Raw genomic sequence first — 15862 nt, forward strand, 5'->3', positions numbered from 1 at the left:
ATACATTTGGTTTGTTTGTGGATCACACTTGCAATTTTTTTTCCATAAGGAGATGACATTTGGGTCCATTCCCCTAATTTCCACCCTCCACAATAAATAGGAACTAGTTTCAAAGCTAGCCTAGTTTGGATGGCCTATGGATCACAGAGGCTTTTCTGTTTCCAGTGCTGGGGATGAAATAAGACACTTCTGAATCTTTAGTTTGTGGTCTGGTCCGAATGCTGCTGGATTGTGGCTGTATTCCTGCATGTGCTTAAGGGTTTTGCGGGGATAGAAATTCCATGTCTTAAGCAAGTGTCTATTTTGCTGCCAAATTCTGGAGAAAGTTTGTCTTGAAGGCCTTGGTTTCATATTTGTTTCAATCTTTTATCTGCCTTTGGACATTCGGCTTAGGTATTCTAGCAAATTTTCACTTGGGGCGTGTTTGATTTGTAGAGAGAATTAAATAGAGAGCATGGTAGAAAGTGTGACTAATTTTATATTACTTTATTTTATTTTACTGTATCAATACCTCTGTTGATTGTGTGTTGAAAATTTTCCATACAAGGAATTTTAGAAAAGATAAAAAGTTTTCGAGACATTAGTAGAAACCAGCTAGTCTTTCCTCTATGTGAAAGTTGGTTTTAGGAGTACAATTTTTTGGATTTAGATTTGAATTTAGGCCAAAGACATCTGAGGTTTGATAAAAAGATATACTCCTACCCTAAGATTTTATAAGTGTCATATACCTCCCAGGTTTCAAAAATGTTATATATCTTGCTTGAAGTTTGCGAAGGCAGATCTTTAGAAAATTTGTTTTCCTATAAAATACAAGGGCAGATTTATGTTTTTTTTACAAACCTTAGAAAAGGTTCTTCAAATTTTTGAAACCTTAAGGGACATTTTGTTAAATTTCACGAGATTAGTGACCTTTGCCACTGCTCAGGGTACACAAATTTTCAAAGCTTCACGTGTACCCTAAAATTTCAATTTCCAATTGTCCATTTCATCACTAGATCACGTCCATTAATCATAGAATCTTTGCCCTAATTTATCATTGCCTGTTTGTTGTCCAGAGCATGTCTTAAAATAATTAATTATTTTTTTAAATCAATTCGTTCTTTCGGACATGAAAAAAGTTAACTGATGATAACTCTTGATCAATTACACAAAGTGTACGTTTTCAATCAGATCCATCTCTCTTTCATTCTCAAAATTGTGACTTCAGTCTTTGAATTTTGAAGAACACGCAGTAAGGAAATGATCAACCTTTTCCTCAAATCAAACTCTGTTAACTACGTGTTTGGTATATGAAAATAAAGAGCGTAGTAAAATCATAACTTGTCATTTGATTTCACCCCATTTTTATTCAGGGTAACTACTACAAACTTTGTATTATTGCCCTATTATTATAGTGGAGAAGATGCGTTCCTCTTGAATTTTTCACATCTAGGTTTTTAACATATGAACGCTGATTATTTGAATTTGAGAATAAATTGAATCTTTACAACGCAATTTTTTTTTTTTTAATTTATGAATGTTGATTGTAATTTGGTAATACTATCATCTTTAATATTCATGATCTTTTAAAAATAAAATGAATGATAAAAATTTGTAGTTAAGTTTTATTAGCTTGGTTATATGAATATTTATTTATTTATTTTGGTATTCTAAATCTCCGATAATTTAAGGGATGATAAATCCTTTTTTTTTTAAAATTATTTTATATCAAGTTATTTTTCGATTTACTAGCTCATTTCTATTTCATTAGTGCACTGTATAAGTTTATGTTGCAAATGTTCAAATCATCTAAGCATTCGTTTTGAAAATTTAATTTTGTTTAGATAAGCTTTTTCTTAGTTGATCAACATTCTAATCCATCCAATTATGCTAGTCTTATTACCATTTTATAAAATTTTTCTTTTAATTTTAAAGATACACACTCTTTCAATTTCTCTTCCAATTCACATGATTGATCTAATATATCAAAATTAATAAAAAAAATTGATTTGACTAGCAATCTAACCTGGTTGGATCAAAACAATCAACAAACCGGTCTGAGTAACTTAATTGAATCGAAATTTAAGTAAATTGGGGTCAATCTAGAGGATTTAGGTGACTTGGTTTAACTCGGCAAAACTTAGTGAATTAATTGGGTTAGCTCAATTCCCATTAAAAATGAAAAAAAAAAAAAAAACATTTTAAGTACCCACAAATCATAGAACTCAAGGTGAATTTATTAGATTACTTCATTTGACCATGACATCTTTTAAACGATCAAACATGTGCTTAGATTTCAAATGATTTTCAGCGATTTGAGGAAAGTTCAAATTAAATCAATACTTTTTAGTTCAAAATTAGTTGAAATCTAAGATTTTATTGGTTGTCTAAATCATTTGATCATATAACTTTGTCTAAAAGCAATCTCTTGCAATAGAAATTTCCCATTTTTACCGAATTCTTTTTACAATATTTATTTGAATTCTCCATTCACAATTTTTTTTCATTGGCATTAAATAAAGGGTGTACATATGTCTCCACTCACGCCTTCTCTAATAACCATGCTTTATATATATATATATATATATATATATATATATATATATAAAAGCCTCTAATTTATATTCATGGACTATGTACTTCGATAATTAATTTAAATAATAATATCAGAATTTAAAACATTATTTTACATTATTTGTTCAATAAAATTGTCATATATTGATAAAATTATGAGTATTATAACATTTATAAAAATTACATATGGTACATAAAATTTTAAAAATATTATGAACATTTGCATTTGACATATATTTATTTATGGTAGATCAATTTAAATGTTAAATTAATTGAGAAAAATAAAATACAGATTTAAACTGTACTAATATTTAACGAGAATTTAAAATATAAAATTGGAATAAAATTTAAATATTTTATTTTATAATATAAGGGAAGTTGAACACTTATTAAATTTACATGTATTTATATATTTCTATATATAAGTATATTTATATATAATTATAAGATTTTGTTATTGAAAGCTTTTGAGAAAAGTAGGTAAGAAAAATTGTAGCGAGTGGTGATAATATTGATAGTTTGATTGAGTTACCACTAACCTGTTATTTCCCTAGGTACGGTTAGTTCACCTAATTTCTACTCATTGATTGGTCTCTAAACTAATCCTAAGGCTAGAGAATCGATAGTCTTGATTTGCTTTTATCAAAGTTGGGATCGATAATACAATTATGTGAGGTGAAGATATTAGCACCCCTACATACTTGTTCTACAAATGATACTTAATTAATTTTGAATTATCCATAAATTGAATTGAATGGTCCTTAATTAACTCCTTAATAGACTAATAAACATTGAAATTTCAAAAGAAAATTGAAAATAAGATGCGATTTAGAAATGTCTAATAACATTTCCAAAAGAGGAAATCTTATTAGATAAATCTCCCTCAGGACATATAGGTGAGATTTAAAACACCTCTTTACCCTTTGTTATCGGGATGCGCGCGCGCGCGCACACACACACACAAACTTTGAGATATATACAAATAATAAACATATAAAATGATCATACAAATTTATCAAATTTAAGCAAAAAGGGTCTTTAAATATTTCCATAATTCTAAAAACTTTTCCAAGAATTTTTTGATATTTTCTAAGATTTTTCTCCAATTTTTCTGCAATTTTTAAAATAAAATTTCTCATTTTATTTATTTTTGGTATTTTATTTATTCTTTTTTTGGTTATCTAAGTAAAAAATGACTGAAATAATTTTATCTATTTTTCTATTTTTTAAAAAATAATTTTTCTAAAATTTTCTTGGTTTTTACTATTTTATCTAATTTTTAAAATTTAAAATAAATTTTGAACAAATTTTTTTTTTGTTCAGAAATAAAAATAGACGGTTCAAGGAAAGTTATATCGGTTCAATTGGTCTAAATTAGGTCAAGGAGTGAACTAGAGTTGGCTTGGGTCAAACCTAGTTGACCTGGTTCCAAGGACTTAAATTTCGATTCAAATGTCAAAATTTCGAATTTCTAGGGGTCCCGAAAGAAAATTGAGAGACAGATTCAATTTTGAAAAAATTCGACCGAAATTTCGAGTTTTCAGCAAATTTCGTTCGAAATTTCGAAAATTTTGGCTGTTCTTCTGAAATTTCTTGGAAATCATGTGGAAGAAAAAAAAATTAAATTGGGGGGAGGAATTTCAGCACTATTCTGAGTATTCTCAGATTTTTTTTTGCCTTTTCCCACGTGATTGTGCACGTTGTGAAACCCATGAACTTATACAGTGAAAAAAAAAAAAATCGCGCAGAGATACTCTGCACTCTGCAGATCCATTATTCAACCAAATAATTCCACCAACCACTACACAAATTATTTCTATAAATTAACATGCATTCGGATACATACCTCAAGCTCAAACTCTCAAAGCCTTCTTCTTCTTCTTCCATCTTCAAACTTCAAAAAAAAAAAAAAAAAACCCCAGATTCCAAATTTCTACTGCCTCCTGCCTCCACCTTTGAAGTTCGAACTTCGAAAAGCCCTAGCCTTCGAATCCCCTCCTGCCAGTCCTTTGAGCCTCTGCCTCTAGCCTTTGGCTTCACCCTCCACCTCCATCGTTGTCGGCGTCACACACAGTCGCAACTAACCGCAAGAACTCCAGCCTGCAATCTTCCTTTTTGCCGAGGCTCTCGCAGAGCTGCGAGCAAGAAATCGAGAGAAGAGAGACGAGAAATGAGGGACGAGAGTCTGGAGCCTCTGTCACCCCTCACTCCACGAGCAGCAGCAGCTCCACAAAATAAAAGGGCAAAGGCTGGTTTATATTTTAAAAAGATGTCTTAACTCTTAAGTTTTTTCATTTACTCAAAATCCCCCTTGCCCCCAATATATTTACAGCAATGCCCTCCTCTCCCATTTACTATTTACCCCTTAGTTAATGTTACTAACTTACTAGTTACTACTTACTACTTTACTAGTATACTAAATAATAAGTTAGTATAAATGTATATAATTAGTTAATAATTAGTAAATTTAATAATTTATAAATTATTTCATTTATTTAAATATATTCATTTTAAAAATTTATTACTTAATAATAATTTTCTAAAAATTATCATTAATTTTGTAATTTTAATTTAATAATTTAATATTTCTCTTAGTAATTAATTTATCTTTATTTAGCATCGAAATATTTTTATTTTAAAATTATAGAGTAACATCCAACTAATTTTTTTTTTATAAATTTAGAGTAATTTAACATCTAATCAATATAGCCTAGTAATTAAATAAATTAAAGTACTTATTAGCTTAATATAGTTTAAATTATTTCATTTATTTGACTAATTTATTTTCATAATTTATTGGTAATTTTGTACATTATCTCTGTAAATTTAATTTAATATTTTAATGTTTGTCTTATTTATTGAGATTATATTGATAATAAAACATCTCAAATAATTTTCTTTTAAAATTGTTGACTAATTTAACACCTAATTTTTGATTCATTGTTACCTTGTAGGAAAGTAAAATTATCTACAAAAATGTCTGAAGGAAGAAAACAAGATCCAGCATGTGAACATGGATACCCAATGCCCAATGTCAAGAATGGATTTATTTGCAAATACTGCGGAATACAAATGAAAAGTGGTGGTGCAACAAGATTAAAAATGCACCTAGAAAATTACGACCCGCGGCATAATATAAAATTCTGCGATAAAGTACCTCCAGAAGTTAAGCAGGAAATGAGAATTGTTTTAGAAAGAAAAACAACAGCTAAGGCCAAAAAAATAGAAAGAATGGATCAAATAAAAAATGAATTGCGTGGGAACTTGATACAATCACAACAAATTGATGAAGTTGATGATGTTGACGATGTTGCATACCCGCCTGACATTTCTTCCTATGAAAGGTCTGCATATCGTCAAACATTCTATGCTTCAAAACAGACGGAATGGGAAAAAGACCAATCTCGTAGGCTTGCAGGTAGGCAACAAGGAGGCAGTTCAGGGGCTGGTAGTAGTGTAGGGCAACCTCAGATGAGGCGATCTCAAAGTGTGAGAGAGCTAGAAATAGAGCCATATATTTCAAAGCCTTCTCAACATTACAAGTCAGATGCAGCAAAACAAAAAAACTTGAAAAATTTATTCAAAGGAGTTAAAATATAAGAAGAAATGAATAAGTTGATTTCGAAGTTTTTTATATATGATAATGTTCCACCTGAGAAGGCAAAATCACCTCATTTTAAAAATATGGTATGGGGTTGCCAATCAGTTGGAATGGGAGTCGATCCACCGACACCGTATGAAATCAAAACAAAATATCTTGATTTAGAGGTAAAAGAAATGGAAGACCAAGTACAAGAAGTGAAGAAAAAGTGGGCCTCGTATGGTTACACTATAATGTGTGATGGATGGACAGACCCTACAAAATTATCCATCATAAATTTCATGGTTTACTCGAAAGGAAGCACAATTTTTCTAAAGTCGGTAGATGCTTCTGACAAAATAAAAGACCATGAATACATATATTCTTTATTAAAACATGTTGTGCAAGAGGTAGGAAAGCAACATGTTGTCCAAGTGGTGACCGATAATGGTAGTGCCTACAAGAAAGCGAGTCTAAAATTAATGAAAAAATTCAACTTGTATTGGACTCCTTGCGCCACTCATTGTATTGATCTCATTTTTGAAGAGATCGTAAAAAGAGAGGCAATAAGCATAGTGATCTTGCAGGGCAGACAGATCACTAATTTTATATATAATCATGGATGGTTGCTTGCTAAAATGAGGGAGCACTATCAAGGGGATATTGTGCGTCCAGGGGCCACACGATTTGCTACAAACTACATTGCACTTGATAGCCTACAAAAAAAAAGAGTAGGTTTAAAATCTCTATTCACATCCGATGAATGGGCTAAGCATGCTCTTAGTAGAACAAAAATGGGTAGAAAAATTGAAAGTACAGTTCTTAACCATCAATTTTGGGATAGAGTGGCAAAAGTTTGTAACATTTATGAGCCTATATATTGAGTATTGCGTATAGTTGATAGTGAAGTGTGGCTAACATTAAGAGTTGTGTTTGAAGCAATAAGGGTGATGAAAGAGGCCACTGAAATAAGTGCAAGAAGTGCAAGATGGGTTCTCAAAGTCATCAATGACCGGTGGGAAAGAACCCTTGAACATCCTCTTCATGCAGCAGGTATAAAATATTTATAAATTTCAAGAAATTCATATATCAAAATACTTATTAGATATTTATATTTTACTTTATTTAATTGGCAGCTTATTTCTTAAATCCAAAATGTCAATACAAAGAAGGTGTTGGGGAAGATCCTTATTTTCTTGATGCAGTTCACAAAGTTTTTAACACCATTGAGCCACATTCCTTGGACCTGGATCAAATTGGAAATGAGGTATATTTTTAAAATAAAATTTAAATAAAATAAGTCTTAATCCTTGTTTAATTATTCAATAACAATATTTTTTTTTAGATTATTATATTTAGAGATGCTAAAAGAAGCTTTGGAGAAGCAGCTGCTAAAGCAGCTAGGGCAACCATGACACCTGGTAAGTATTTTTATATAAATGTACAATACAAAGTTACAAACTTCAAGTACAATCTACTAAGTAGTAAATACTAGCTTGTGTTCTTAAAACATCTTGCACAGCTGATTGGTGGATGATGTATGGATCAAGTGCTCCAATCCTAAGAAAGCTAACATTGCGCATTTTGTCACAAATCGCATCTTCATCAGCTTGTGAACGAAATTGGAGCACATTTGCACTCATTCACACAAAGCAAAGAAATAGACTAGCCTACAGCAGACTTTAGCAGCTTGTTTTTTGTTATTACAACATGAAGCTTCGAATAAGAGATATGGAGGCTGAAATGGACAAAGTGGCTGAACAAGATCCCCTGGACCTTCTTGACATATCAATTGAATTGGGTGATGAGGATGAGTATCCACTTTTTCAATGGATTAGACCATCCCATCTTAATGAACGAGACGAAAGTCCCCATCCACAAATGGCCAAGCATGCACAAGATGAGTTTGGCATCGATGTTAATCAGGTAATGGTAGAAAAAATAATATCTAGTAGTGATGATTCTCAAATGAATCTTGGATCTAGATATGGAACTTCATCCACTATGCCCTCTGGTGGTGATGATGATAATGATGACGATGATGCTGGTGGTGACGGATCTAACCCCGGTGGTAGCAGTGGGCAAGGTGGTGATGGTGGGGACTATGGAGGAAATGAAGGATGGCAAGATTATAGACCAGAAGTGGAATATACATGTCCTTCCCAACTAGAAGATGAGGGTCCACAAAGAGAAACACGTCCAGTTGATAGGCAGTACAGTCGTAGAAAAGGAAAAGGGAAGATGCATCAAATAGAAGAGGATATCTTTTCCCTTAGTATGAAATCTATGAGTATAGGAACAGAGCACGACTTTAATAGTTATGGTGGTTATGAATCTACACAGAAAAGCTCCTCACAATCTACATATGGCCAACCGTTTTCACATGCAAATGAGCAGGCACAACAATATGGAAATTGGCAACCACATGTATATGGGTATGGACAAACAGGTCAAGAATATGGATATGAGTATGACCAGTATGCAAATGCAAAACAATCCTATGGACATACACAACAAGTAGAACCTGCAAGAAGAAATCCTAGCACATGAAGATCTTTTGGCCGAGTAGAAACTGCCATGAACCAGATGACTACGGAGGAGTATGAACAACACATGTACACCTATACTCAATATTTTGGAAATTATATGACATGGAGTGATTATTGTAAACAATATATGTCATCTCGAAATCCTAATGATAGGGATAGGAGAGATGACTTTGAGCCACCAAGAAAGTCCATGTGGTATTAGATCATTAAATGTATAATTTTTATTGAAAATGTAGTTGTTTAAATGATAATTTGTTGCCTTAAATCTTAAAGGAATAGCTTCAAAACTTTATAATCATTTAAATGTTCTTCAGTTCATAGTTTGTTTCACGATATGCAGTTTAATATCCTACACACTAGAAACTTGTCATATATGCATTTTTTTTAATGTATTTTGATACCATATTAAGCATAATCATCTATTCTAATATTTCCTAAAGTTTTATTGTAAATTTCCATCATTTACTATAAATTTCCGTAATTTCTTTAAATCAAAATTGAAATTGAAATCGAAATTGAAATTTCTGTAAATTGAGACCATCGAAATTTCCATCGAAATCGAAATTTAAGTCCTTGCTTGGTTCAAGGAAGAGGAAGTGGGAAACTAAAGAAAGCTTGCCATTTGTCAGCCACACTAGGCAACACGTAGCTTTTGGTGATACATGTTGTTTTTTTATTTTTTTATTTTGGAATCAAGTGGTAACACGTGGCAGGGTGACATCACTGTCACGTAGTAGAAAATGATTAGCGCAGGGGATAAAGAACGATAGTGATTCAGTCGTTTAAAGAAAACACAACCTATATAGCCAAGATTGCGCCACATTACTCCCAAAATGCGCGGTCTTGGTTGTCACATATTACCATTCGTACGGTGATACGTCTCCCACTAACTTTTTTTTTTTTGAAAAATTTAATTTATATTTTTTATTTTTACTTTTTTCCTTGTTTTTTTTATTCAAATTTTCTCGAATCTCTCTCCTTTCCTCTCTCTCTCTCTCTCTTCCATAGTTCCTTTTCTCTCTGACTCTGTTTCAACCCTTCTCTCTCCGTCTTACCCTCACAGTTCTCTCTCTTTCTCACTCTCATTTCCTTTTTTTTGGTTTTCTTTCTCATAGTTCTTTTTTTTTCTCTATTTTGTTTTCTTTCTCACAAATCTCCCTCATTCTCACTCTCATTCTCTCTTTCTTTGTTTTGTTTTCTTTCTTATAGATCTCTCTCTTATCCTTACGATTTTTGTTTCTCTATTTCAATCTCTCACCCCACCTCTGAATCTCATCCCAATCACCTTATTTTTCTTTTGAAGGTGCAGATGGCTCCCACCGTAGCAGAGAGCTTCAAGCTATTTGCCTTTGTTGATGTTTGTTCAACTTGAACATGCGCAGCGGAAGCACACAATCAAACACGAAACAATCAACAACCACTAATGCAATCAATTGATGATGAAATATACTCAAGAAACAATCAAACAATAATAAGAAGAATAAAAAACACAACTAGAAGGCACAATATTTACGTGGTTCGACAATAGTCTATGTCCACGGGAGCAGCAACCTCAATTTCACTATGAACTTTTTTTTTTCAAAGTTACAATCTTTGGGTTACAATATTGTTTAAGTATAAACCCAATGCCTATAGAAGAGTTCTAGTAAACCTAAATTGCACTTATAGTTATCCCTCAGAGGAAAATTCTCTAGATAAGCCCAATCTACAAGCCCCTGAATTCAAATTACGTAATCTATGCAGACAAAAATCGTCAACAGTTTTGTGCTGAGCAAAGGTCCTCTTGCGTATTGCTTGAAACCTCTTCTTATGAATTTGTCCCTCGCTTCATGTAGCTCTCTCCGGTACATGTGATCCACTCTGAATATGAGCCACATCCCAACAATCTCCACCTTGGCGAATATTCACCACCTTGAAAATCTGAAAGCATAATCGCTGCTCCACTTGAACTTGTAGATTGGGACCCGCTTCCCATCTAACACCTGGAGACGTAAGCCAAGTCCAAGCCATGATTGAACTTGATTGTGGTAACAGGAACTCCACCTACTTGAAAACCCAGCTCCTTGAACGATCCTTCAAACCACAATACTACCTTGGCAGCCTCTGCCTCTGCCTCTGCCAATAACTTTGATCTAATTGTAACCAGCTCACCCTGAGACTATACCCCGAACTTCCAACAATTAGGCCATCCTATAACGTACCTCGTTGTAAGCCTCCTTTCATCCAAGCCCCCTGTGAAGTCTCCATCGACGAACCTCACAACTGACAGAACCCTCTGTTGTTGTCCGCCAAAGTACCCAACTGCACTGGCGTAGGAAATCTTTGACACGACCAGAACATCACCGTTCGTTCTTGAGTACTGAGCGGTAGACTGTTTACTTAGATTCACCAACGATGTACCGGTGGCCGGTTTATCATCAACCATGCTTAACCTCACCAATACTTGGTCCCCAAAAGCACCTCAATATAACTGCAATCTCCATGTAGTTTTATCCATATAACCATCCTCTGATAACACCAATCTCCCCGCAGCTACAAAATCACTCTGAGATAATCATAATCTCCTTGTAACTTTAACCTTGTGAATCTCCAACCCAAGAACACTTTTGCCAGCACTTAACACCTTCATGTCAACTTCCTTTTTCAACAAAGTCCTCGACTGATTTACCTTAGTTGGAACCTTTCCAGAAAATGACATGTTTGTTGGTGCGTGAGAGCGCGTGTGGGGTCATCCGAACTCCGTTTGAAGCACAGTTTTCACCTTTGGAATCATCTCAACATGAATTTTACAATGGTATGCTCAATTTTGGATTTTAAGCAACTTCAAATCTGGGGAAAAAAATCAAATTTCCCTTTGTTCGCTTCTGTTTGGCGAATTTCAGCGAACCATAACTCTCTGATACCACTAATGGGTAGAGGAGACTCACTCAATCACTGGTTGTGACTGAAATTTAGTGAGGATTGCACATAAATACACACAATTGATTTAAATCTGAAAACAATATTACAAAGAAATTCTAAATACACAAACTCTCTTCTTATTGGTTATTCACTCTTGCTACACCACACATTACATTACACACACACGCACACACGCACACACATCTATTTATAGCAATTGCTAGAATAGTATAATCAACAATGGTGGGCTGGTTGGTGGCTGACTCCTGCCTAAATTCAACAGAGGTGGGCTGCCGGTTGGTGAAGCTGCTGCTGTCAAATTTTGCTACCACCGTCAAGTTTAGTTTTAACCTCCAACAAAAGTCATAGGGAATAAATGGAAATGCCTATGCTATTACCCCAAGCATATGGAATTATCAACATTTAGTTCATGATATTTTGGCTTGAAAACCATTGGAAAATGTGATCCTTTAGTATGAAAATCTTGGATCCATTTACTTGTAAAAAATATTTTTTGTACTTAAAAGTTTTAGTTTTCCAAAGAATTACAAAAAATTTAACTTATTTTTTTTAGAGTTGTATTGAAAAATGTAGAAGATAAAGAATTTGTAAATATACAAACTATTTTTTAATTTTTTAGAAATAATCACAAAAAGATAACTAGTTTTCTAATTTTTGAAATTTTACATAAGGTAACATGAGAGATCATGGATTTCGAAGCTTGAATTTGGATTTGTATAGATTTATAAGAAACTTTATATATAATTCATACAAATTAAAGTTTAAGATCCAAATTACATACTCACATATGCAAATTAAGAGTTAGAAATCTAGAAAAAATAATGAAAAGATGTTTTTTCAACTTTTCTACAAAAAATTGAAAAATTAAAAAAATAAGATGACATTTTTGTAATTATTTGAAAAATTAGAAACAGAAAATAAAATTTTTTCACAAGAAAAATGTCAAAATTGTTCATTGTTATTAATTTATTTCATACAAATATTGTAAAAATAAAAAAGTAGCTATTTTTTTTTTTTTGTAATTTTTTTGAAAAACTTAAAAGAAAAATGAAAATTGTTTTCAAACTAAATGATCCTTAACCATTATCCTTCTAAGACTACAAAAGAAAAAAAAAAAACAGAAAAACACTAACTTAAGCTAGACAGTGGTACTGTGCCCACTCAGTTAAAATTATGCCATGTATGCTTGTGCTATTGAGCAGAGTCAAATTGTGTACACGACACAGCTTTAGTGGAGGGGGCATAGTACCACTGTGGCCTGCAAGTTTTAAGACTACATTATTTTCTTGTGAATTGTGGCTAAATATTAGACATATAAGTGATGAAAATTTGCAACTGGAAGAGAGTTTATTATCTTAAGAGTTCTTCATAAATCTTTGATAAAAACCAATTTTACCATGAGTATTTGAACAAAGAAAGGGAATTAGAACCCCCAGGGTGTGGTTGTAGTACGGACTGCGAGAGTGCCTCTCACGAGGTCAGGTGTTCAAATTCTCCCGGGTTCGTTATTACCTTCCCTTTGGAGTTGTGGGATCAACTTCAAGGGGCGTAAGATTAGTCACGTAGATCGTAAAACGGACACGTGGATACCCAGTGCGTAATTCAAAAAAAGAAGAAAGGGAATTAGATTTTCAAAGCTTGCATAACCTTCAATCATTGTCATGATGGATGTGCCCCTACCTACTTCAACCTTTCTACTGTTGGTCAGAATGAAATCCAGAATATTATATGCAAGGTGCCAGCTGATTGCAGAATAAATTTAATAGAGAAAAAACATTCTGGAGATTAAATTATTCAAATCAAACCAGGATATTTGAATATATCTTCATGCCTAAGTTGTCAAAGGCAGCCAAGGTCATGGGCAAAAGAGAACTCTTCCAAGCTCATATCATTATGAGGCTGGGGCATGTCTAGTCCCAACACAAAATTTAGATTAAAATCTCAGCCAGCTGTATAAAGTAATTCCTGCCCATGAGCTCTCCCACCCAATGAAATTTTTTGCATAAATGAAAATAGCTAGATTCACATTATCTAATTAATCTTTTTCCATGAACCCAAAACTGAAAAAAAAAGAGAAAATGGGTATTCCTCTAGGTTTTCTGTTTAAATGGACTCAAGTTCCAAGTTGTAGGCCCCCAAACAACAACATACCCCATACCAACAAGGCAGAAGTTCTACATTCTCTGTTTCGGCACTCATAATGAAGAGGGAAAGGCAACTATTCAATGAACATCAAGCCTTTTCTCAACAAACAAAGAGGGATTGTAATTATGTAGCTAGGATCAATCTCATAAAGCTTACACAGCTATATCAATAGCACAACTTGGGTGGGATGACTCCCTGAAAAGCAACAGATGATTACAATCTCAAATTTAGGAGAACGAAGAAAGGAAATGATGTTATTCAGTATTCACTGTACATGAGAGTACTCTTCCTCAATAAATACAAAGTGAATACCAACAAATTATTAAACCTATGAAGCTTGGACAACTACAGGCGCTCTTGCAGAACTGGGCTTAGAAGAATTCATCGTTTAAGGCAAGAGATGAAAGCAAAGTAAGCACATGTTTATGCAAAACACAAACCGGGGAACTCGAATGTCGTCATTGCCATGAATTATCGAATGCGGCCGTTGTGATCGCCTGAGCGAACTCATCGAAGCTGATACGTCCGTCCCCATTGGTATCTGCCTCCTTGATCATGCCTGTTAGCTCCTCTGCTGTAAGTGCATGCCCCAACTTAGCCATGGAATGTGCCAACTCCACTGCTGTTATATACCCATTTCCATCCCTATCAAACATCCTGAAAATCTTCTTTAGCTGCTCCTTAGTGTATGGGCATTTCGCCGGAATGAGGTCTGGTGCCACCAATGCGACAAACTCTGAGAATTCAACCAACCCATTGCTATTCTTATCAGCCTTCTGTGTTATAGCCTCCAGCTGTTCTGCACTTGGTTTTAGACCAAGTGATCGAAGCAGCGATCCAAGCTCGAGCTGGGTTAAACTCCCATCATTGTTTCGATCAAACGATCGAAATATCTCTCTTAGCTCGGCGATCTCTTCGTCATCAAGCTTCACGGGCTCACTTCCAGTCATATTTTTGCCAATCTGCTACTGTTCAATTAACTGCATGAATCTGCTTCTTATGCTTCACTAAATCTCACAAGCCATTCTTAAGTCTCAACTCCTCATGTGGCTTTGATCGATAGTCTTCAGATATCCTCAAATTCAATTCCGAGCTTCACTGAGTTCACAAAATCTTCTACTTTGCTCGCTTTCGAGTTTCGACTTTGTTCCTCAAGTCGGCATTGGGGAATCATAAAATAAAAGACAACTCACCGCTTTCCTTATAATTCAGCTTCCCTGATGACTTCAATCGCCGTTTCTCACAGCAATCAACCGATAAAAATCCTTGCTGCCAATCAGAAACAGGCGCCCAGCAAAAAGGAAATAGCTCCAAAAATCTTTTCTTCTTTCATAAATTTATTCATCTGGCCTCAAACAATCAAGACCGCCATCGCCTCAATACTTCGATCACTCCAATAATCACACTACCATTTCGATCCTCCACTTTCAGTATCTTGATCTTATTTTTTCTTTTCAAATCTAGAAAATTTTGAACAAATCTCCTCCTCGACCCCCCAGACTCGTTCGCGGAGAAATCTTTGGATCTTGAGCCCGACTCTCCGCAACTTTGCCTAGTCTGCAGGAAACGCAAAAACCGCAAGAAATCAAACCCTAAAATAGGCGCTCGTGCGTAATCCAAAAAACCTAACCCTAATCCAATTTCCCGCTCTTAAGCTCTCCTATCAAGTAGAAATTTTGGCCCCTCTTCTTTGAAAAACTAGACTTAACGAACTATATAAAAAGTTGCAACTTTCAAATTTTTATTTTTCATTTGAAAAATAAATATTTTTTATTTTAAAAAAAATTGTACTTAATCTCATTAATTTTTAAATGAAAATAATAATTATAAATATATTTTAAGAATTCAAAAAAAGGTGAAGAATAAAAATGGAAATATAGAATTTTTAATTATTAAATTTCAAACTAAGTAACTATGAATTCAAGAAATATAATCGTTAAGTTTTATAACGACAAAAATGTCTCAAATTTAGAAAATTATTAAAACCTATTTTGAACCAAATAAATATTTAATGTCATTGCAATTTTCGCATAGAATGAATGTAAAACCATAAAAAATACAGTAATATATAGTAATTAATTAATTAATTAATGTGTTAAGTAGCATTATAGTT

General features: G+C 33.5%; 1 protein-coding gene across 1 annotated transcript; it reads right to left on the reverse strand.

Moving 5' to 3' along the window:
- Positions 1-13843: 13843 nt before the first annotated feature.
- LOC131159319 (probable calcium-binding protein CML18) lies at positions 13844-15435 on the reverse strand. Its single transcript, XM_058114119.1, has one exon. The coding sequence runs from the start codon at positions 14697-14699 to the stop codon at positions 14208-14210; it is 492 nt and encodes a 163-aa protein (XP_057970102.1). The 5' UTR covers positions 14700-15435; the 3' UTR covers positions 13844-14207.
- Positions 15436-15862: the final 427 nt, after the last annotated feature.

Source organism: Malania oleifera, chromosome 7 (genome assembly GCF_029873635.1).
Source record: "Malania oleifera isolate guangnan ecotype guangnan chromosome 7, ASM2987363v1, whole genome shotgun sequence".
Classification (NCBI taxonomy): domain Eukaryota; kingdom Viridiplantae; phylum Streptophyta; class Magnoliopsida; order Santalales; family Ximeniaceae; genus Malania; species Malania oleifera.